This window comes from Myxine glutinosa, chromosome 11 (assembly GCF_964187855.1).
Source record: "Myxine glutinosa chromosome 11, kmMyxGlut1.1, whole genome shotgun sequence".
Lineage (NCBI taxonomy): Eukaryota > Metazoa > Chordata > Myxini > Myxiniformes > Myxinidae > Myxine > Myxine glutinosa.
Window position 1 is genome coordinate 129,846,760 of NC_136271.1, and position 25,180 is coordinate 129,871,939.

General features: G+C 42.9%; 1 protein-coding gene across 2 annotated transcripts in view; it reads right to left on the reverse strand.

Moving 5' to 3' along the window:
* HSPG2 (heparan sulfate proteoglycan 2) overlaps positions 1 to 25,180 on the reverse strand; it is a 411,257-nt gene that overhangs the window by 127,491 nt on the left and 258,586 nt on the right. For both annotated transcript variants that reach the window (XM_068131082.2, XM_078787133.1), the window contains 3 exons: positions 14,597 to 14,680; positions 13,538 to 13,630; positions 1,643 to 1,726 (listed from right to left, as the gene is read on the reverse strand). In XM_068131082.2, coding sequence (XP_067987183.2) covers positions 1,643 to 1,726; positions 13,538 to 13,630; positions 14,597 to 14,680 — 261 coding nt within the window. The remainder of the gene's footprint in view (positions 1 to 1,642; positions 1,727 to 13,537; positions 13,631 to 14,596; positions 14,681 to 25,180) is intronic.

Consider the following 25,180-nt stretch of genomic DNA (forward strand, 5'->3'; position numbering starts at 1 on the left):
TTTATTGAAATTCTACAAATACTGTTTAGATTTTGATGATGTGCGTGTGATATTATTTCACGGATGTTTATATGAATCGTTTAAAATAAAAAAAAGCCTTCAATTTCTGATGTTTTGCCTTTTCATTTGGGCCTCCCAATTGAAGCCCCGCCCATAGGACGGGTACCGTTGCTGGTTAATGTAATTAGCAAGGCAGTGTCGAATGAAGAGTTTAGATGCTCTTGTCAACCCTTCCCCCAGTTTGTGTGTCTAACCCCATTCTCCCTCCATACATTCTGCAATGTTCCCCATGTAACCTGTCCATTTGTTTTACCATTCTCATCACAGCATGGGCGAAACTGATAAATGTGGCTGATAAGGGGCAGCCATCATGCATCAGCAACAAACTAGCCACGTGAATGAAAGATTACTGGCCTTCCTCCCCAGGGAATCAGCACAGATATGGGATCCTCGCGTGACGTCAGATAATAGAGAGCGTCATGGAAGGAAACTGACTGTGTGGATATCCCTGAATGGTTGAGTGGATATTGTACTGTGGAGAACACTAGCTGTATGGAGATCCTGCGTTGGGTGAATATTTCGCTGTGATGTGGAGACGTGGGATCTGCCTCGTCGTGGCTCTGTAGTGCATAGTGTAATTGCCTTAATCCCATCTGTGGATGAATTGGAACTGGTATGACTAGATCGCCATTAAAAGTGAACTGTCCTTCGGCAATCGCTTGGCCAAATTCGAAAGGACGGTTTTGTTACGGACGGACGGTTTTTATCTGCCGGCGTCAAGCAAATTAAGGGTGAAAGAGTGGACATATTTGACATATTTCCGCCTGGAAGACGCTTCGGTAGGCCAAAGAAGTTCAATGCAGGAGGAGGCCATAAGGCCCATGAAAGCCTGTGCTAATATTGCCAACTTATGGTTGTTTGTCATGCTCTTTCCTTTTAAATGGTGAGCGTCAGGCAAGGAAGCAGCATGGACCATTTTGAAGTCTTTTCTATGACTCACTCGGGGTTCAAGCCACCTACCTCCCAGACTCAGAGCGGCTGTTCTAACCTAGTTTAGCACCAAGGCTGGTTACCTGGTTATGTATTAGAATACAATTTAAGGACATCAAAATATTTTCATGAGTGGTATTTGAAATAGAACTTTGCTACTAAAATTGTAATCGTGGTAAAACAAAACAAACTCGAATAAGCAATCAAAGATTGCATTCCCTCGCCCGGACCTGTTTTGTGTGGTTTTTGTGTGGTCCATTCTAATTGCACATACTTTATAGAGGTACTTGGTTGAAAAAAAGATAACGTGTAGAAATTGCAGTCTACATGAACAAATTATGTGCGGACAACCAGACAGACAGACAGACAAACAAACCCAAATGCAAAACCCTCTGCTCTGGCGAGGATAACACAATTACAAGCAAAACACCCAGTAACACGATGCTGAGGATCACATGAATGAGCAAAGGAACATGTAAAATTGAAAGTAAAGTAATGATTATCATGCGAGGTTGAATCTAAAGTTGTGATTCTCATGTAAAGTTGAATTTAAAACTATAATTCAAATGTAATATTGAAGATGGATTAAGCTCCAGAGCACCTTGACTTACTTGCATGGTGATGTGTTATCCAATACAAAGCTAGGCCTCACCTCTCGAAAGGGGATTTCATAACTCATCCGCTCTCCAGGCCTCAGCTGCTGGCTGTGATATGCAACCAAGGTGATGTCATTGCCCTGGAGCAAAGAGGTAACAGAGTCAGCAGTGAGGTATAAAGGGTCCTCCTTGTAAAATGTGGGGATACTTGTCAAACTGATATTGCTGCTGTAAAAAATTATTTGGAAAGTACTGGAAGAACAATGATCATTTTTCTACAAAGTAAATTTTAAAGCGAAAAATGGAAAATGGAGTGCTTCATCCCAGACACATTTTCATTTGTTATTAATGGTCATCATTGTCAAGTAAATAAAAAGGTCATATTTTTAGGAAGAGGAAATTTTCCTTTTGAAATAAAAATCCATCCATTTTGTCCCATCACCGTAACGCTGGAGAATAAATTTGTTGCTAGATAACGCCTATTGCTAGAAACATCAGAATTACAGTTCGTATATGATTGAGAATTCAAACACAGGCTAGACAGTTGAGAGTCGAGTGTACGTACCTATATGCCATTCTGCCAACCCCCAAAATAAACAAGAAGAGCAATCAGAGATTGCAGACCCTCGCCAGGACCTGTTTTTATTGGTTTTTAAGGCTTTTGTGTTAAAACAAATATGGCGGCTGAACCACGTGACTGATGACGTCATCTTTTTTTCTCTCCGCCAATTTATCCATAGATGACGCTCAAGAAATGTCATCTTGTTCGGATGAAGTTTTGTATTTGTTGAATTATGACGTCATAATGGACATCATCATTATGACATCATCCGATGACATCATCCTATGACATCATCATTACCATATGTTATTCCCCATGGAGAGTTCTTTACAATAAGCCATCTCAATTTTATCTATGCAGCGCTTTCGGAGATATAGAGGTGCAAAGTTTTTCGGTTTTTCCAAGATGGCGCCCATACCACGTGACCTATGATATCATAATTACCATAAAAAATTCTGCAGGTGGAGTTGCACCTATGGTGAAAATGTCCTGTCAATCGGCCCAACGGTTGCAGAGAAAATCATATATATTCTGTGCGGACAAACAAAGAGACAAACAAACAGACAGCAAACTGACGCAAATGCTATTGCATTTGAGTCAGTTTGCTGTCTGTCTGTAAGGTAATAAAATAGGACCCTGGATCCAGAAACTCACCTCGGTCAGGAGCAACAGTCAATGACGTCATAAAATATCAAAATTTTGTTCATGTGTAGAATCTAGTCATCTGATTCGTAGAATGGAAGCCCTCTCGATGCCGATTACAGCAATACATGTTTCCAGGTCATGTTTTTACAAGTTACAGGTCAACTTTTTACAGGTTCCCGGTCATGTTTTTACATGTTACAGGAAATGTTTTTACATGTTACAGGATATGTTTTTACATGTTACAGGATATGTTTTTACTGGTTGCAGGTCATGTTTTTACAGGTTCCAGGTTATGTTTTTACAGGTTACAGGTCATGTTTTTACATGTTTACAGGTCATGTTTTTACAGGTTACATGTCATGTTTTTACATGTTTACAGGTCATGTTTTTACAGGTTAGAGGTAATGTTTTTTACAGGTTACAGGTCATATAACCTGTAAAAAACATGTTTACAGGTCGTGTTTTCACAGGTTACAGGTCGTGTTTTTGGCTGTGGGGCTAGGCTGGGCCAAATCGGAGGTGATTTTCCTAATTCAATGTAATTTACCTAAAAGTTGTGAGTGAGTATCAGGAACAAAATCATGAAAAAAAATTTCAAAAATATTGACGTTTTACGGTCAGACAGCCCGTTACCATAGCAACAGATTGGAGATCTCGGCGAGATCTCGGAGACGGTGGGAGGGATTTTCGAAGCTCCACACGGTCTCCACGTTTTTCGAAGTTAAGTCGGTTCACAATTGTATTTTGTCGAAACTGTATTTATCTTTCGGTGTGTGAAGTTATTGTGTGCAACTTTGGTTGTTTCTCGGTGTTTATCTTTCATAAATTGATCGTCTGTTTGCCGTGTCGTGTCTTGAGGCCTTGTACAGTGTGCACTGTACAACCTTGAGGCTTTGTTTTTCTCTCAGCGGTCCGTCGTTTGTGATCCAATAACTTTCGTTCTCTGTATTCGCAGTCTTTTCACCCATAGCCTACTTCCTTGTGTAAATCTCAACTCAAAAAAAAAAAAAAAAATTAAAAAAAATAATTCCTTCTCTGTTCTCATTCGTTTATTCATTCTTATTCGTTCGTTCGTTCTTCGACCACGTGTTTCTCCCCCATTTCCCCAGATAGTTTTCACTCATTAATCTTCAATGTTTACACTTTCCCCTCAAGTTATGTATTCCGTCATATTTTATAACACCTTTTTCTTCTTCTTCTTTAAAAGGCTGCTTTCGACTTGCTCACCAAATCAATTCATCCCAAAAAAAATATCCATCTCCTATAGTGCCTTTTTTCTACATTCCCTAAACTCTCCTGCACTCCATCCTCCATCCAGCGTCCTCAAAACGTATTTTTAACTCGAAGGTCACAAGAAACTCATTTTGCAATAAATGTTCGTTTCCCATAAATCTTACACTTTCAAAAATCCAATCTCACCCCTCCCCTCCAAATCTTCCCCATAACCCCTCCCCTCCAAATCTTCCCCATCACCCCTCCCCTCCAAATCTTCCCCATCACCCATCCCTTTCAAATCTCCCCCCTTGCCCCCTCCCTCCTAAACTACCCCCTCACCCCTCCCCGCCAAGACGCCCCCTCGCCCCTCCCCTCCGAGACTCCTGCCTCACCCCTCCCCTCCAAATCTCCCCCATATCCCATCCCTTTCAAATCCCTCCCCTTGTCCCTTCCCTCCCAAACTCCCCCCTCACCCCTCCCCTTCAAATCTCCCCACCCTCATTGCTTCTCAATTTCCCCCCTCTCACTCCCCCTCCTCAAAGCGTCCTCCCCGCTTCTTCCCCCTTCAAACTCTCACCTCCATCTCCCCCAACCTTCTGCCTCGCTCTTCCCCCTCCTCAAATAACACCTCATTGTGGCTCACCCAATCACCATCAAACCTTTTGTCCGCCCCATCCTTCCCTTTCTCCGAGCTATTCTGAAATCTCTGACACACCTTCAACAGCTCTCCCTATCTCTTCCACCTCTTCCACATCTTACCCTACCCCTCCTCCCCCCTGTTCTGTATCTGATGCTCCCCCTTCCTCTTCATTAACGGTATGGACCTCAAACATCCGGGGCCTTCGTTCAAACTTAACTGATCTCTCCATACAGGTTGCTTCTGTCAAACCAGACGTGATCTGCTTAACAGAAACTTTCCTCCTTTATGATGTCTCTGATTCCATAGTATCTCTCCCGGGCTACTCCCTCCTCCGGTATGATAGACCTGAGCCTCGTCCTGGAGGCGGGGTTGCTATCTTTATCAAAAACTCTCTTCCTCACTCGCCCTGCACTGCACTCTCTCCACCTCACCCCCAGGAATACCTCTGGCTACGGCTTCCCCTTCGCTCCCACCTCTTGTTCATATGTGTGTTGTACCGTCCACCAAACAGTGATGACTCCATCTACATCTCGCTGTCTGATGATATGGACCAACTTCTATCTACTCATCCCAACTCTCTCTTCCTCATATGTGGTGATTTCAATTGTCACCATGCCAGTTGGCTGGGTGTGGGTACCTCTCTCACCAGCCATGGCTCTTCAGCAAAGGACTTCTGCGACTCACTGGGACTGACACAATCTGTCAATTTCCCGACCCGGATCTCAGTCAACGGAACATCTTCTCTTCTGGACTTGGTTATGACTAACTTCCCTGAAAATGTCTGCTGCTCTTCTTCTGCTCCGATCGGATCATCTGATCATGTCCTTGTTAAAGTGGACATCTCTCTGACCATCCTCAGGGAGCCTGCTCAGCGTCGACGAGTCTGGCATTTCACTCAGGCCAACTGGCACGGTCTTCAAGCAGCCATCAATCATCTGGACTGGTCTCCCATCTCTACCACCTCTGACATCAACTCATCCTGGGAATTCTTCCAAAGTAAATTGCTCTCTCTCATGCACAGATTTATCCCATCTCGTCTTCAGTTGTCATACCCTTCCTCCCGTCCATGGTACACGGAATCTTGTGGTGAGGCTGTTGCCCAGAAACAACTTGCCTTCGTCTCCTGGAAAGCAAATCCAACGGAAGGAAATCTCATTTCCTTTCACAAAGCCCGAAACAAGTGTGTGTCCACCCTCAGGAGAGCCAGGAAACAATATCTCTCCATTCTCAAGACCGAACTCTCTTATCTGTCTCCCTCTTCCAAATCCTGGTGGCGTCTGGTCAAATCCGTTTCTGGTGTTTGTTCCCCCTCCATCCCCTCCCTTACCTCAAACGGCGACACAGCTGACTCCGCACGTGAAAAAGCTGAATGCCTCAACTCTGTGTTTGCCTCTAAATCTTGTGTCCCAAACCCATCCCTCTCTGTACCCACCATACCCAGTCGTACCCTGCTGCTCCTGGACTCCGTGTCCTTTCCTCCTGACAAGGTGGAAAAGTTTCTGTCAACCCTCGACTCTGATTCTGCAACTGGACCCGACGGCATCAGCCCACGGGTCCTAAAATCCTGCTCTGCTGCTCTATCTCACCCTCTCTCTGTTCTCTTCACCCTCTCTTTTGCTCAAGGTCAACTGCCATCTGCTTGGAAATCAGCCAACATCACCGCTTTGCACAAAAAAGGTGCAAAAACAGATCCTAGCAACTACAGACCAATCAGCCTTCTCCCAATTATCAGCAAAGTCATGGAATCCATCATTGCTTCGGATATGAAATCTTTCCTCTTCTCCAATGGCTTGATCTCTGATCATCAATTTGGTTTCAGACCAGGTCACTCTACTCTGGACATGCTGCTTCTGCTGTCTCAACAATGGATGGAGGTCCTCAATGCCAAACAGGAAATTAGAGCTGTCTCCCTCGACATATCACGTGCCTTCGACACGGTCTGGCACCCCGCTCTGCTCACCAAACTCTCCTCCTTTGGTATCCATGGAAATCTCCACGCATGGCTGGCGGACTTCCTCTCTAGTCGTCGTCAACGTGTGGCCCTGAATGGGTTTCTCTCATCTCCTCTTCCTGTTCAGGCTGGAGTTCCCCAAGGCAGTGTTCTGGGCCCCGTGCTTTTTCTGGTCTTCATCAATGATCTCTCTGACTCTCTCGAAAATCCTCTCTATCTCTTTGCTGATGACTCCACTCTCTGCCGCTCCATTCCTCTTCCCTCAGATCGGCAGTCTGCTGCCTCCTCACTCTCTGAAGACCTGGACAAAATCACAGACTGGTCAAACAAGTGGAACATGTCTTTCAATCCTGACAAATCTCACACTCTTACTATGTCTCTCCGAAAAGATCGACTGGACAACCCTCCCATCTACTTTCTCAACAATCCTCTCCAAGAAGTTCTGTCGCTCAAGATTTTGGGTCTCACTATCTGCCATGATCTTTCTTGGGAAAACCACATTTCCAAGCTGGCCTCCAAAGCCAGTCGCCGACTGGGCATCCTCCGTCGTGCGAAGTCCTTCCTCGGCACACCTGAGCTCCTCACCACATACAAGGCTTTCATCCGCAGCTCAATGGAATACTGTTCTCCCCTATGGGCCGGTGCTCCTGCCTCACACCTAGCTCGGCTTCACGCTGTTGAAACCAAAGCTTTCAGAATTATTGGAATCTCCCGCGATGAAGCTATCTCTGAGGGCCTTTCACTCACTCACCGCAGGCAGGTAGGTGGTCTTTCTGTCTTCTACCGACTCCTCTCCGGCCTTGCACCCCCAGCTCTCTCTGTGCTCTGTCCCCCAAATATTCCTACAGGTCGCACAAGATCTGCCAGCAACCCTCTGATGGTTAAACTGCCGAAATCTCGGCTCTCTGCTCACCTTCACTCTTTCATTCCTCTTTTCTCCCGCCTCTGGAACAAACTCCCTCACTCCCTTCAATCCCACTCCTCCCTCCAGGTCTTTAAAACAGCTGTTCACCACCATCTCTTATCTTCCCCCATCCAAAACCTTGATCTTTTCTACCCCCGCTAATTCACCCCAGATCCACCTTGTTTGAAATTCCAACTTCTTTCCTGGAAGTCCTGGCAGTGTCCATATGTTTTATACCTCTCCCACCGCTCCCTTCCCATGCCCCCCCCCCCCAAAGCCCTCGCCCTCTCTCAGATCTCTCGATGTCTCCATGTCTCTCGGTCCCTGCTCTCAAATGTTGTGTTTGTGTCCTTCCCCCTCTCTCCCCATCTTGTCTACCGCTCCCGATGTTATATGTTTTATGTGTCGGTTTGTCTTTCTGTGTGATTAATGTTCGCTCTTTCACGAGCCTCGATCTTGTATACAAAAAAAAAAAAATAATAAAAAAAAAAAAAAAAAAAAAACAGTTACAGACGACTCTAAAAATGCCTAAATTGACGATTTCTCAAGCTGTGTTTGACCCCCAGAGTTGATTCTGGTACCAAAAGATGCAGAATTGAAAGCCAAGGATGATTGGACAGCTTAACAATGTCTGTGACACAATTCAATACCACTTTTATCCAAAAAACTGATTTTTGTCTGAAATTTCAAGCATATTTATGGAAAAAAATTGAAAATTTTGCTTTTTAATCATAGGATAACCATTAATCAAATTAAATTTACTTTAAATTGTCTTTTACAACCTTGTATTGTCCAGTTTTTATAACTGTTATAACGTTGTTTAAATTTGGCCATCTTAATTTCAATAAAAAAAAGTTAACAAAAGCAGCTTACAATCATTAATTTTAATGCCTGCTTTCGGTTGTTACTGTAACCATTCATCAGGCAAGTATGCTGTTTTTGTTTACTTTTCTCATTCAAACATAATATTAATAATTGTTTTTTTTATTGCAGTGCATCACATAGGCAATTAGGCATGGATACAAAAGCCAAGACCATGTTGTGGCTCTTCGAAAAGTGTCCCCCCATCTTCAATCTACCAGGAAACCAGGGATTCACTGGCCCTTATCCACCAACAGGGGAACTGGTTGTTCTCCAGTACCATAGGTATCACAGACATCTGCAGGAAACCAGCCACCTTCAGTCTAGCAAAAAGGATGCAGTCAAGCTTGTAGTGAAGGACTTGCAGGACCGTCGGCAGCTGGGAGATATCTACACACCCGAAGAGCTGGAAGACATAACCAGTCTCGCTGCATTCATGTCAGTCTTCTACACTAAAGCGTGGTTGACATGTACCAGTGCTGCAGATGCACCATCTAACGACCTGTACCTGATGAAGAACCTCCTCAAGGCTGAGGCCAGTATCGCAAAGAATCCAACAAAGTGGCCTGCCAAATTTCTGTCCTTTGTGACTGTGGCCCGAGAGAAGCTACAAAACCATTTGTGGTACCTCTCAGAGAGATTGGTCTCTTTGGCACTCTTCTCGGACAGAACGTCATCTGACAAGCAGACTATGAGAAGGGCTATGCTCAGGTACCATGGGACTGCACATAACATGATACAGGAGATGCCAGCCTCACAGCAATTGGGGAGTAAAGCCCTCAAAGACTTTGTTGGTTACGACTCTTGGAGCATGTTTGAACTCTTGGGTATTGACTCCAGTTTTGTCAAGCTCCCCGTTGCACAGTGGCCCACCGCAGACAGCTATCGTCATGGCAAGGAAGTTGTGGCCAAACTCCCAGTTGTCAATGACGCAGCAGAGCGGACACTTGGACTCGCCACAGATTTGAACACTAACAAGGCCCCCACATCTGAGGCGCAGCTCCAGGCTCTATACAGGGTTGTGAAGGGCGTCAGGGAGAAGCTGCATGGACTGGCAACATCCACTGAGGTTGTGACTAAGAAGTCATTGGCCTCCATTGATTACAATTGGGACTAGGTTTTTTATTTTGTTATCAATGTTCAATGTCAGACCTTAAATTTGAGACAAAAAAGCTTAATCAATGACAAAAGTTAATTTAAAGTACATTTAATTTGACTATAGCTCTGATTAATGATTAATCCTATGATTAAAAAGCAAAATTTTCATTTTTTTTTCAAACAAATGCCTTAAATTTGAGATGAAAATGAGTTTTTGGGATAAAAGTTGTATTGAATTGTGTCAAAGACATTGTTAAACTATCCAATCATCCTTGGCTTTCAATTCTGAATCTTTTGGTACCAGAATCAACTCTGGGGGTCACACACAGCCTGAGAAATCATCGATTTTAAGAATTTTTTGAGTCGTCTGTAACGGTTGCTATGGTAACGGGCTGTTTTACCGTAAGACGTCAATATTTTTGAAAAAACATTTCATGGTTTTGTTTCTGTTACCCAGCCACAACTTTTAGATAAATTACAACCTTGTAGTATGAAAAATTGAGAATCACCCCTGATTTGGCCCAGCCTACGAGTGTGGGCATGGGTCTACTGCTGATGCCCTGTAGTTTGGGCCCTGTGCCCCCTGTAGTTTAGGGCAGGAAGTTTTAGCGTTTCGGGCCTGATTTCAACCCGTTAATGAGCGCAGATTTTGATGCGGTCAATACGCCTTCGTCAAGCATCAGATATAAAGCTTGTGGTCAAGTTTCAACAAAATCGTGTGTTTGGTTCAAGCGATAATGACTGAAATGTTTACAGACTCACTGAATGACTGACTAACTTACCTAGCTAATAATTACAACTACAGCGAAGTTGATGGCATGCCATCGCAAAACCCACACTTCCCACCTAGAATAAAGTTGAAAGATAGCAAAAAGTTCCCATGACCCAATATCAAATTTAGAGTTTTTTAAAAAGATTCAGTTTTAACCCCTATGCCTGCAAGTCCTTTGGGCCCGCCTGGGCCTGAACCAGGGGTTAAATCCAAAAAATCGTTTCATATTTCATGCATCCCCAAATGTTGATTACATTTTCAAAGTTTCATGAAATAATGTTTTGAAATGAGCCTGTAATTGTATTTTTTGGTATTTGACCTTTTGACCCCTCCTCAGGGCCCCAGGCAGATAATGCTACTGCTCTCACACCTTCCTGCTATGTGGTAATCACAAATAACAAATTTGATGAATTTCTGCACGACTGTTTAGGAGCAGATAGTGTGATAGACCGGACAGACAGACACGGGCGGAGCCGATTACAATATCCCCTTTTTTTTTTAAAGCGTGGGGATAAAAAAAATTCATCAATCTTGGGGTCAAAAGATAATTTTGTAAAGCCGAACAGACCAAGCAAGGGATAGCATGGTATCCTTGTAGGATTGTAAGATGAGATGAAACTACTACCACACCTGCATATGTCATGACTTCAATTTTCAATGAGTGATGAGTCATCATCACTGATAGATGAGGTGCAACTAAAATTACAATCAGTTTGGAGGTAAGGAACATGTTAGGCCCATTAGAATGGGAAAACCTTTTGGATGAATTTACTCCGAGCAGTTGAGAAACTAAACAGTTTCATGTTACATTGTCCACACAACCCATGGACAATGGTTGTCTTTCCAGCAAACAAGGTATGCGGGTGTCTTCTGATACCTCGGGGAGATGGATGCCCCTGCCTTGCATAACCCCAGGTAACATGTGGGCATGGTGTAGTACCTGTCAGCCCCCCTTACCAGGGTAACAGTCCACAGCCATTCGGTTTAAATGGCAGATGGCTCTGCACATGTGGTGGATGAGAGTCCAGTCGACTCCAACAGCACGGGCGAAAGAGGGTGACATCCCCAACGGCCAGCAGAGAGACGGAGAGGAGTGGCGACCCCCTGTCTATACCACACACTTACCGTGTGTACCAGCCATAGAAAGGCAATGTGATGGCAAACACGCCATCATAGCCCGAGGAGACTCGACATCATCATCATCAAACAAACCAATTGCATTGATTTAAAACTTAGCTCGATGGAGAATTGTAAAACGAGTCTTGCAGGTAAATGCCAGTGTCATTCTGCGTTGGTGGACAGGTAGATCAACAACAACAACAACAACATGCATTTTAAGGCCATTTTCCCTGCTAGAGCGGGGGTTAGCCTTGCAGTCCCCATGACAATCTTCTCCATTTTGCCCTATTTTCTGCATCTCTCCTTGTTAAGCCCCTTGCCCGCATTTCTTCTTCCACCATCTTTAGCCAAGTCTTTCTCGGTCTTCCCTGTCCTCTACTTCCTTCTTCATTCATTTCCATCACTCTTCTCAACCAGTCACTTTCATCCTTCCTCAACACATGACCAAACCATCTCAACCTGTTCCTCTTCAGAGCATCAATCACAGGCTCTATTCCCATCATCTTTCGCAATTCATCATTTGTCTTCCTCTCTCTCAACGATACTCCGCACATCCACCGAACCATTCGCATTTCCACCCTTTCCAGCCTTCGTTGCTGCTCTACGTTCATTACCCATGTCTCGCTCCCATAAATCATAACACTTCTCACACATGCAGCATACACCTTTCCCTTCAGCTTCAACGACACTCCCCTCATCATCAGCACGCCACTCAGTTCCCGAAACTTCTTCCATGCACATCTCACTCTTGCAACCGTTGCCGAGTCTGATCCACCTTCTCCATTCAGCATGTCTCCGAGGTAGCAAAATGTTTTCACACCTTCCAGCTTCACGCCGTCTCCAAGATCCAACTCAACATTTCCTCCATCTGCAGCTCCCTCTGTACACACCTTACATTTGAATGTAGCTGCCACACTGGTTAATGACCCTCCCAGACCGCTACATTTTTGATGAACCCACTCAGCGCACATTGTACATTGAATGGAGTTCACTCCGACACCCTTCCTGCACACAGCACATGGCCACTTCCCAGTTCTTTCCACCTCACCACATGCTTTACCACTTGCCATCACCGTCGTCTTTCCATCGTGCAAAAAAAGTAGACAAGTAGACAAAAAAGTAAAAAGTAGACAGGTAGATCGATGGACGAAATAAAGTAGACGTTGATTGAGGTATGATAACCGAGGTATGCAAGGATACGCTGGCATTTCGGGGGTTAACCCTTCACTGAAAAGAGGTGTCAACTTCTTCTTGCTTCCCATGGCGGTTATCATACCCCGATCAACGTTTTCCTGATTCCATCCATTCACACGATGGCCTTCTTCGGGTTTCGTAGCACCACAAGCTCAATTCAAAGGATACTGGCAACTGTAACTTTTTTGGCTGGGTACAGCATGGCTTATTAAAACATGGTGGCATGACAACCAAAGAGGTAACTTGAGGTGCAAGTGTTTTTGGAACAGTGTTTAGAATGTTTTTTGCAAGAAAGAACGATCAGTTTGGTTGGTGCTTCCATTGATCAAAACTAGATGGTATTCATAGAATACTTACCTTGTGCAGTCAACTTGTTGCGAGCCAACTCTTCTGTTTTTGAACATTTTTTTTCTTTGATCCAATATGGCTGCCAGACCACATGAGCGATGACATCATAAATTTATATTCTCTAATATAATTGTTGCATAGATCACGCTCAATACATTTCAAACTGATCAGACTAAGTGTTGTCCCTGTCGAATTATGACGTCATAATTATGGCGCCAATGACGTCATCATTAACATATCTTATTCACCATGGGGAGTACTTGACAATGAGCCAGGTCTCAATTTTTTCCATGGAGTTGTTTCAGAGATATAGAGGTGCGAAGTTTTTCCAAGATGGCGCCTGTACCACGTGACCTATGACGTCATAATAATCAGTAAAATAGTCTACAGGAGGAGGCCTTCCTATGGTGAAAATGTTGTGTCAATCGGACCAACGGTTGCCGAGAAAATGAATTTTTAAAATGCAGACACATACGGCACACGGCACACGTACGAACCTGAATGCTTAACCCCACTTTTCGCTTCACGAGCGCAGGGTAACAAGGGCCGGAGGACAAATGGATGCAAAAACAGGCTGGTAATTCTACATTGGATGAAGCAGGGGGAAGAGATTAATGGATATAAAGACGGAACGGTGCTCACCCGGATTTGCACATCGGCATCAGATACAGGAGTGGCACGTGGGCCGGCTGAGAACGCCAGTGTATACGACAAGGAACCACCATATGCCGTGATCTACACACAGGAAATATGCAAAACACAAAAATTCTGAGACTAGTCACATGATCAGAACTTACTGTAGCGAGGTACTGTGATGCAGACACAACGCAAATTCACTCAGTATTCAGAATGTGTATGGCAACAGCACTTTCACAGGTAATGTGTCTACCATAGGAAGCACATAGTAATTCACTCACATTATAACCCCACATGCTGCTCATTGTTCAAGATATGAGTCAAAGTGTACGTAGTTCCACACACCCCATGTAGTTCCACACACCCCATGTAATTCCACACAACCCATGTAGTTCCAAGTCACTACCATACTGAAATGAAAATTAAATATACTAGGGCGTGCCCGCACGTACGTGCTTGCCCGTACGTGCTTGCCCGTACGTGCGTGCAAAAAAACAACAACAAAAAAAAACTTTGAAACCACGTGGCAGTAACGACCACAGAACCCCCCCCTCTATTTACATGAAATGGTTTGGTCCATTCGCAAAGCCAAAGCGAACGGCTTGCGAGTACGGTGACCATACCTTGGGAACCACTTGTCCGATTAATTTCAAACCTTGAAAAGGCACATCCTCGGGTCCCCAGCAATATACCTGGCAAGTTTCAAGTATATCGGACCGGTAGTTGTCGAGAAACAGCGGTCGCATACAGACAGACACACAGAGATTACTGGAATTATAGAGAGATAATCTTACTCGCAGAACCTATCCATGTTAGAGGGTGACATCCCCAACCCCAACCCCAACCCTAACCCTAACAACTCGATAACACAACTTCTAAAGTGGAACAACGGCACCACCGACTGTACGGAGGAACACGGCTGGTATTCCATGCAGGCGTCAATGGAAGGTGTGATGCAAATATGGCCGTGTCCGGATCACGACGACATGTGTCATGGTGTTAAGACTGCAGTAAAGATGAGGCAGATGGATGACAGCGATTCACCTGCCCGTCTAAATGAATTACCTTGTCTCCACAGAAATGCTGAGGAAGCTGCCAATAGTACTGAGCACGAGGCAGCGAGTTGAGGCCTGTATACCTCAGCACGTACTGTAAGGCGTGCCAATGAAGGCCGCGTGCACAACGGTACAGACACACAAACAGAAATAAGGTGCAGGGAAATAGTTGCAAGTAAAAAGAAGGTATAAGAAGTTTGACAAAGATTAATTTCAGTGAAAAACCTGAGGAAACACCATCACTAAAATGGACATCACAGCAGTCTTACAAATGAGTTATTGGATACAATGCAGAGAACTGAAACAGATAAAGAAGCCGCAATTACAGGATATTTCACCAAGGGGATGGGAAAAATACAACCTTTGACCTTCCAAGGTTAATTAATAGATCTGTGATTTTCACTAAAACTTGCACGCATTGGCGAACAGTCTTCGGTCTTGTACGATGGTGGCCACGAACGATTAAAGGACGGATAGGTTGGCCAAACAACACAATTAAAGGTTCTCGCCAGAAAATGACTCCAGTAATTACCTCCACCACCAAAGGTAGACTAAGGTCATGTTTTCACCCCTGTCTGTCTGTCTGCCTGTCTATGAGCAGGATATCTCAAAAGGCTATAGACTGACTTGGATGAAATATGGTGGAGAGGTTGAGTGTGTCACAAGGACTAATCGATTAGATTTTGGTGAAGATCTCGATCCGATAACTTTTAAGTGATTCTTCACCATTGAGTGATAGGACCAAAAACGACATATAGCAGGATATCTCAAGAGGTTGTGGACGCATTCAGACGAAACTATGAACCAAAATTTGAAATCACATTTGCCTCGTGACCCAAATGGTACTGGTACCTACTTGATACGGGTACCTACGATAAACAAAAAATTGTATATAGATGGACAGGTAGACAGAAGTGAAGCAATTGCTTAACTCCACTTTGCACTTCGAGTGCACCGGGTAATGACTAATAGCACAGACTGCCCACAGACAGACGGCCAAGGATATGTTCGGATGCTGACATACCGACTCCTACATTGCACCCAATCGGTCTGACCGTTGACTCCTGGTAACCAAATGGCAATTGTGGCCAGAGTACTCCCGGCCCACAGTCCTCCTGGAAATTTAAAATTCCCAAATGACAAAGGTGTGGGTATTCCAAGGACAAGATGGATCTTTCAGCAATGAGCTCATTAAGACATGATGGTTAACGACAATTATCTGTTTGTCAAAACTACAAAAGATAAACATGACATCCGTATTTTCTTTAAATTTTCTTTCATGCAGACCTGGCACGAGGATTTGATTGGTGGTTACGGATTTGAATGGTGGTTACGGATTTGATTGGTGGTTACGGATTTGATTGGTGGTTACGGATTTGATTGGTGGTTACGGATTTGATTGGTGGTTACAGATTTGAATGGTGGTTGGCTACATTGTAGTCAGGTTCACGATGTCAATAAATTATATTTCGTTCAAAATCATGGTAGATGAGCAAACCTATACATTTTTGGAAAGGTTATAGCATAAGGAAACTAAAAATCAATGTTTACATTTGGAGAGATACCTGTATGGCGGCCATTTTGGATTTTCAAAATGGCCACTGTAAAATACATATTTTGTTCTATTTCTGCCTCTAATTACCCTAAAAACTTTTTAAAATATACTAAACCAATATTTTCAGGGACAAGGAATCCAATGAAAGTATCAAATTAGTGCTATGGGGAATGGTAAGACACGAATCAAAGGTTTTGAATTGCAAAATACTGTCTTTATATTCGCGATAAGTTGCATAATCAAATACATGTTATCATTTTGTACAGGCAGTTAATAACATCAAAATGTGTCACAATAATTCATATCACCAAACATACACAGGCAGTCAGCAAAATCATATATACACATGCAGTCAGTATAACTTCACATCTACACAGGCAGTCAATGACAAAATATACACAGGCAGTCAATGGCATCAAACATACACGATTACAGAATATGCCATTTAGAGTTCGTCATCACTGTCCTGTGTGTCGTATCCGACAATATAGTCCGCATCGTTTTCACAGTCCGTTCCACACAAGCAAAGGTCGGTCAAATTGATTGGCAAATCGAATTGGTCGAATGGTCGATCGAATCGAATTCGATGAATCGAATCGAATCGAATCGATCGAATTGGTCGAATGGTCGAATGGTCGATCGAAGCGATTGGTCGAATGGTCGAATGGTCGAATTGGTCGAATGGAATTGGTCGATTGGTCGAATTGGTCGAATTGGTCGAATCGGTCGAATCGATTTGGTCGGAATTGGCAAATGTAAACATTGATTTTCAGATTTTCCATGTAATAACGTTTCCAAAAATGTATGGGTTTGCTAATCTACCATGATTTTGAACGAAAAAACATAGTGAACCTGACTATTGTATCGATGAACGGCCGGACGTAGTGGAGGAAACGACCGCATTCCTGGTTTACAAACAATCTTGGTCGTGGGTTGCATCTCCCTTACAAAGAGACCTAAATAATTCCAAAAACTCCAAATAGAGGGTTTAGTATCTTTAGAAGCTTATTTTGTTAGTTCAGGATATTTAGAAGAGTTTCACAAGACCAGACTGAACTGGAGGTTCCAGGGAACCTGAACTCAACTGGTCTATATCAATATGGTTAGAATATGCAGAATAGAATCACAAAATATATAGTTTCTATGTGCTAAAGAGGTACGGTAACGTTGAAGGTATCTCATGTTTAAACAGGAAACTAGAAAAAATTGAGTTTTAAGTGAGGCATGAAAAGTAAAACTACAATTACTTTTCTCAGATTTCAGACTTGAATTTATTATATGTGTTGAGGTTTGTTACATACTGTCTACACACCAAGTTTCAGCCTTCTAGCTACATTAGGAAGTACCAGATTGACAAAAATTGATTTTTCAATATGGCCGCCCTGCCACGACCATTTTTGGGCGTGCAACGCCCAAATGCAATCCCAAACTAGTTTATGTCTTAAAGATGCTGGATAACAAGTTTCATCAAAGTTGATCAATATTTGTGACTTTTAGAGCGTAGACGTCGAATTGTTTACAGACGACAGACAGACAGACGACAGACGGACGACGGACACTGGGTGTCGACAAAAACTCAGCTGGACATAGTCCAGTTTAGTTAACAAGAACACATTTGGTAATAGAAGAATGTTCACAACGAGGTTATCGTAAGACTAGCGATAATTTCACGATATATAACATCACACAACAAAGCTCTTTCACAGTGATTTTTAACTGCAAGCAGAGCGTTATTCCGTTATCTACCGACGTCACAAACGTCACACCGACCCCTATCCCTTGTCCCCACACTACCTGCCCCGAATCATCAGGGCGATGGCTTCTTGGCATAAAAGCCCCTGGAATCTCGTTTTTCAAGTCATCGCCATGTAAACGGTCGTGAAGGATTGGAGCCGGGCTCTGATAAGTGAAAAGGAAATTTACAGATTTGATCTCGTATGAGGGAAACATCAGCAATAGGTTAGGAAGAGATCATAAGACCTCTTCGATTAATAAATAAGAGATCAAGAAGAAGAATAAACAGAGCCATAAGTGCAAAAAGTGCTATAAGTGCAAAAAAGGATAAACATGGGAATGACCACAGGTGATAACATGCAATGAGTTCCTGTTATTCTATATACAAGGTGGACCATATATCATACTACTCCCAGCCGAGGCAGGTCTCGAAGCTACTGACACAGCCCCTATTATTACCCCCTGCCATCCAAGAGACATAGAGACAATAAAAATTGAAAAAAGCTATTTGTCTAGCTTCTCCAGTGTTACCTCTATAATGTTGAGAAGGATTTCTCATTGGACATGGTGATGGATATTCACACTCTCCTCTAAGCTGTCTAGCCTGGGTTTGACTCTCTGCCCAGATAAAAACAATCATCCTGGTGTTTCACAGACAAGGCGATGCATCAATGTGTGCGCCGTCCCTCAGCTGGATGTTAAACTTGGCGTCTCAACTGCTGGCATGAGATGGTGGATGTTAAATATCCCACAGTGTCTGTGAAGAGTAGCCGAGCTATCACCGACACCCTGAACAAATTACAAGTTCCCTTCCTGATTTCCTGGGTCAAAGTGGTGACCAGTCCAGGATTGTAGCTTAGTAATTGCTTCGGCAGTACCACAACTCCACAGAGGGCATGCTACATGATGATGATGATGATGATGGATATTCCTCTACATATGTTGATGATGATGATGATATTTGTAACTCGTGATGCAGCTTTTGAAGGGCCGTATTTAAAATGCTTTCGAACACTTTTACAGTTTGCTGAACATTGTCGCTTTAGGGTAGCACAAGCCAGATCAAAGCTAGTCTGAAGCAAACTTCCTACATATTACCCTTACAACTTATATAGACCAGTACAAGATGCCAACAAAGCATACCGTGTGCAAAGTTGGACGATGCAGAAGGTACGACTCCCGTACATGCAAAGATTGCCCAGAAAATGCCCGACGGAGAGCTGTGAGGGGTGGTGGAGGGGCTGGAGGGGGTAGGATGAAAGCCAGAGAAGGAGAGTGGGATGCATTGGTAGGGCGACGTTTAGGGTGAGAGCGCGTATCACGAGGGACTTGAGAAGATGGATTTGAGTGAACAGCGAACAAGGATGGAAAGAGGTCCCAAATGCTTCGATCGATGTCCAGTTGTTCCTGTGATAGTCCGGAGGGATGTGGCTGGAAAATGTATGAAAATGTAAGCAGGGCAGGAGGCACAAGGGGGTAGGGGACTGTCATAATGAGGACAACTGAGGAGTTGAAGAGATTGTTTGTTTTTTGAAATGCATAGTTGTAAGAACAGTCAAAAACGGGAGAAAGACAAATGATTAGTTCAAAAGAAAAGTGAGAATATGCTGAAATGTATGAGAAGATCAAAAGAAAGGGTTAATAACTAGTTAATCAGGTGCTTCAGACTTCCTATTAAAAATATTTGTTTCTTGAGAATGTGAAAGGTTTTTATATTGTCATATGTTGGAAAAGGCCCATGGCCACTACAAATCAAGAGGATGTACAAAAAAAATTCTTACCCAGATGAATAATAAGGTTAAAGTTCCACAATGCCAGCATGTTGATAAGTGCAATATCAAGCAAGCGCATTATCAAGAATGCTCACAACAAGCGCATCAAGAATGCTAACAACAAGCGCATTATCAAGAATGCTCACAACAAGCGCATTATCAAGAATGCTAACAACAAGCGCATTATCAAGAATGCTCACAACAAGCGCATTATCAAGAATGCTAAAAACAAGCGCATTATCAAGAATGATCACAACAAGCGCATTAATAAGAATGATCACAACAAGCGCATTATCAAGCAAGTGCATTGTCAAGAATACTAACAACAAGCGCATTATCAGGAATGCTCACAACAAGCGCATTATCAAGAATGCTCACAACAAGCGCATTATCAAGCAAGTGCATTATCAAGAATGCTAACAACAAGCGCATTATCAAGAATGCTAACAACAAGCGCATTATCAAGAATGCTAACAACAAGCGCATCATCAAGAATGCTCACAACAAGCGCATTATCAAGAATGCTCACAACAAGCGCATTATCAAGAATGCTCACAACAAGCACATTATCAAGAATGCTCACAACAAGCGCATTATCAAGAATGCTCACAACAAGCGCATTATCAGGAATTATCACAACAAGCGCATTATCAAGCAAGTGCATTATCAAGAATGCTAACAACAAGCGCATTATCAAGAATGCTCACAACAAGCGCATTGTCAAGAATGCTCACAACTCGCGCATTATCAAGAATTATCACAACAAGCGCATTATCAAGCAAGTGCATTATCAAGAATGCTAACAACAAGCGCATTATCAAGAATGCTCACAACAAGCGCATTATCAAGAATGTTTCATGATCCAGCACACACATGCATGGTAACCACAAGCAATACACACTCGCTTCTTAATCGATTGCATCGCAGCACTACCAAACACACTACCTGGGCCCGCTTGGCACGGCCACGCTGGGCCGTGCTTGCACCCATAATCGTCCACACATCAGCATCTTTCCTTAGCTGATCTTCAGTCAAGCCCGAGTCTTTCTGTTGATCCAAAAGAAGCATAAATATGGTCGGCCATACAAACAACTTTTAAATCGTAAATAAAATCGTCACAATACAAGTTTCACGGCATCACAAGGTAACAAAAGCCACAGCAATTTTGAGGATGACAGGCATGAAGGATGGCGAGGGGTTGGAAACCTCTTTTCAGTTATACCACACTGTCAAAAAAAACAACCAAAGAAACCACAGCACGCCATGCAAACATCTACACTAACTACTTCCACAGGTAATAATTCCACAAAAGGAGCTGTCATTTCAAGTCATGCTTTGTGAATATGTTATCTTCTTTTACATCTTGAGTAATGAAGGAAAACGTCATGCGAACAAGAAAACAGAGCAAAGCACACGGCATACCCTGTGCGCGCGCCTCAATCGGGTGAAATCGCGCTCTCGCTGAGGCACATGTTGGAGGAGGAAAACAGAAATAATGGCAAGAGAAGCAAATGTCGAAGCATTGACAAAAAATAGACACCAAGTACAAGCAGGAATGAGTGAATATGAATAGATATGATTATTAGAATGCTTGCATCAGTCGATACATTTTTACTTCCAAGTGCTCAGATACAGCCATGTGAAAAAGTAAGTACACCCCATGTAAAGTTTTGACTTTTTCAACATATTTCAACATACAGCTATTTGATCTTCATTTCAACAATATTGATACATAAAGGTGATATAATATAACAAATATCATGAAACATTTACATTTTGTAGTCCATTGTATAATTTAAATAAACATAAATGCAAATTTCACATGTGGAAAAAGTAAGTACACCCTTGGCTCTAAGAGGTGGTATTGCCACCTCTGGCAGAAACAACCTAACTAGGCATTTCTTATAACTGTCTACCAGTCTCTGACATCGACTGGGAGGAATTTTTGCCCACACCTCCATGCAGAATTATTTCAGCTGTGCGAAGTTTGAAGGGTTTCTTGCATGCACAGCTCGTTTCAAATCCCCCCACAACATCTCGATTGGATTTAGATCCGGGCTTTGACTTGGCCATACCAGAACCCTCCATTTCTTTCTTTTCAGCCATTCCTTTGTGGATTTACTGGTATGTTTAGGGTCATTGTCATGGTGCAAGCTCCACCTTTGGTTGAGCGTCAACTTTCCGACAGATGGCCTCACATTATCCTCAAGCACCCTCTGGTACAATGAAGAATTCAAAGTGGATTCCATGATGGTGAGCTGCCGAGGCCCTGATGCAGCAAAGCTGCCCCAAACCATAATATTTCCACCACCATGCTTTACAGTTGATATCAGGTTCTTGTGGTCAAATGCTTTTTTGGTTTTTGCCAAACATGTCTTCTGGTACTATGGCCAAATAGCTCTACCTTTGACTGATCTGTCCAGAGCACATTGTTCTAGAAGTGCTGGTCTTTGCCTAGGTGTTCATTGGCAAACTTTAGTCTTGCCCTAATGTTCTTTCTGGACAGCAAAGGTTTCCTCCTGGCACACCTCCGATGTAGATCAGATTTGTGCAGCCTCTTTCTAATGGTAGACTCGTGCACTTTGACAGCAAGAGTGGCAAGAGCTACCTGTAGGTCCCGTGATGACATTCTGGGGTTCTTAGAGACTTATTTTCCCCGACTCGTAGGAATCTATAACCTTCTTTCTGAAGGCCTCAGAGAGCTCTTTTGATCCAGGCATGGTGACGCCACACACTTCAACAACAAAGAGCAAACCAAACTAAATGTCTGAGGTTTAAATAAGACAGGTTACTCCAAGATCCTCTCTAATGATGTTCTAATCATTTGCACCTGAGCTGGTGCACCTGATTCTAATTTTAGGTATTTGAAGTAGTGATAAATGTAGGGGTGTACTTACTTTTTCCACATGCAAAATTTGCATTTATGTTTATTTAAATTATACAATGGACTACAAAATGTAAATGTTTCATGATATTTGTTATATTATATCATCTTTATCTTTCAATATTGTTGAAATGAAGATCAAATAGCTGGATGTTGAAATATGTTGAAAAAGTCAACACTTTACATGGGGTGTACTTACTTTTTCACATGACTGCACATAATGAATAACAACCACACACAATATTTGCGTGTTTTTGAATTCAGGCAAGTGCAAGTTGCAAGTTTTCAACAAAAATTTCACAAAATGCATAACATAACCACAACGTAAAATATAATGGATGCAAACAATTCAGGAAATATTGATGATTAAATCATGACATAGACCAGACGGATTTCTGAGAAATGTGAATGTTAGGTGCATTTTTGGGTAAAAGTTGGGAACCTCACTTTTTAACATAATTAGGGTATGCTGAATTTGATTAACCTGGTTTCCAAGCCGAATTTTGAATTTTTGACCTTCTAATTCGCATAAACAAAAGGGCCAACAAATTGCCATTTTTGGACAATTTCTTTGAACAAGCATTTATATATCATGTATATACATGCAGCTCTTTTGCTTTAACTTTACAACTTTTACCCCAAAATGAACCGAGAAGCTAATACATGGCCTTTTTTCATAAATCCGTCGAGTCTAAATTATGGTTGGCGACATATTGAAAGAGACATTCAAACTGATATTGAAATTGGACACTATAAAATGGGAAATGGTTTTAATAAGACAATGTTCCATACAACCATTTATTCTAAAATTAAGTATACATGGACAAGAAGCACAAACATTCAGGAATGTCACACATGTTGTTTTGCCAAACTATATCAAATTCATACAAGGGTCTGATCACCACTCTGTTGCTGACAGGCACACATTCATGTGCACCTCAACTCTGAATAGCGACATTTGCAGCGTCGAGTCTTGCATTGCTTCTGGCATGCACAACAAATCATCTCGAGGCAACTTTCTGGGATTGGACTCGGTGACATCATCATAGGCTCTAGTCCTGAATCACCACGTTTCCATCCCATTTCCACAGGTGCAGGAAGGTCAGTTATGGCACAATGAGCATTTCTCCATACCATGGCTTGATAGTGTACTCGCATCAAATGGAAATGAAGAGCATCACATGTCGGTGACATTGCTTCTGGTTTACCAGTCTTGGAGAACAACATATGTCTTGCTGAATCAATAGAGGTTGTTCTGTGCACATTATATATTCTGCAGACTTGATTGTCTCCTCTGAGTTCACCAATGCCCAAGTTCTTCAGCAGTTTATTCAAAACTCAAAAAAAAAAAACTTCGGCTTGGGAACCGGGTTAATCAAATTCAGCATACCTTAATTATGTTAAAAAGTAAGGTTCCCACCTTTTACCCAAAAATGCACCTAGAAGCTTATACATGACCTTTTTCCATAAATCCGTCGAGTCTAACAGACAAGAAAAGAGTCAACGGATCACATCTGTATAAGAAACATGCAGACCAGGTACGTGGTGGGGTGGATGCTGAGTTATTAAATTAGATTGTTGTTTGTTGTTCACCTTCACAGGTCGGATAAACAATGACGATGGAGATTTCAAAATCTATCAACGAGCTGAGCCAGAGATTCACCAGGAATAATTTGATCAGACACTAGCACAAATCTGGAACAAACTCCCCCCACTCCCTTCAATCCCACTCCTCCCTCCAGGTCTTTAAAACAGCTGTTCACCACCATCTGTTATCTTCCCCCATCCAAAACCTTGATCTTTTCTACCCCCGCTAATTCACCCCAGATCCACGTTTTTGAAATTCCAACTTCTTTCCTGGAAGTCCTTGCAGTGTCCATATGTTTTATACCTCAGTCTCAAGCTTCCCACCTCCCCCCACGCCCTCTCCCTCCCACAGTTCTCTCGATGTCCCTGCTCTCAAATGTTGTGTTTGTGTCCTTCCCCCTCTCTCCCCATCTTGTCTACTGCTCCCCTTATTTTGTTTTATGTGTCGGTTTGACTTTTTGTGTGATTAATGTTAACTCTTTCACGAGCCTCGATCTTGTATACAAAAAAAAAAAAAACCACATACGAAGAAAGCAGAGTGGGAAAAGTCAAGGTGTTTTCACAAAGAAGGCTTAGTCAAGAGTGAATCCGAAGTCTCGTAAGAGTCAGGTCCATGTAAACGCAAGTTAGAACATTGAAACTTTGGAGGAGTTCATCCATCCGGTGAAAGGGATTAGTAAAATATATGTGAACAATGCACAAGCATTTGGTCTGATCGATTCATCAACTGCGGATATAACTTTCTGTCCGAGGGCACAACTGCCTATCCGGGGGCACCGTTGGCTGAAATAGTCATGGTGACAGATATCAAGTGATCCACCATCACGCTTTCTATTGATGCCAATTAGTTCGCGATGCACCGTCCAATCTGTATACTGTGGCGGACACGAAAGCTCACTGGTGTGATGACATCATTCCGCGCGCCAAGTGGGCAGCGGCCACGCCCAAGGGGTAGGCGTGGCCACGGGATATACACCGGGTGCGCAGCCCGGAATGCTCCAGTGTTACAGTGGAGCTCTTGAATAAAGACTCTTACAACTTACCGCGTTGTCTGCTTCCTCC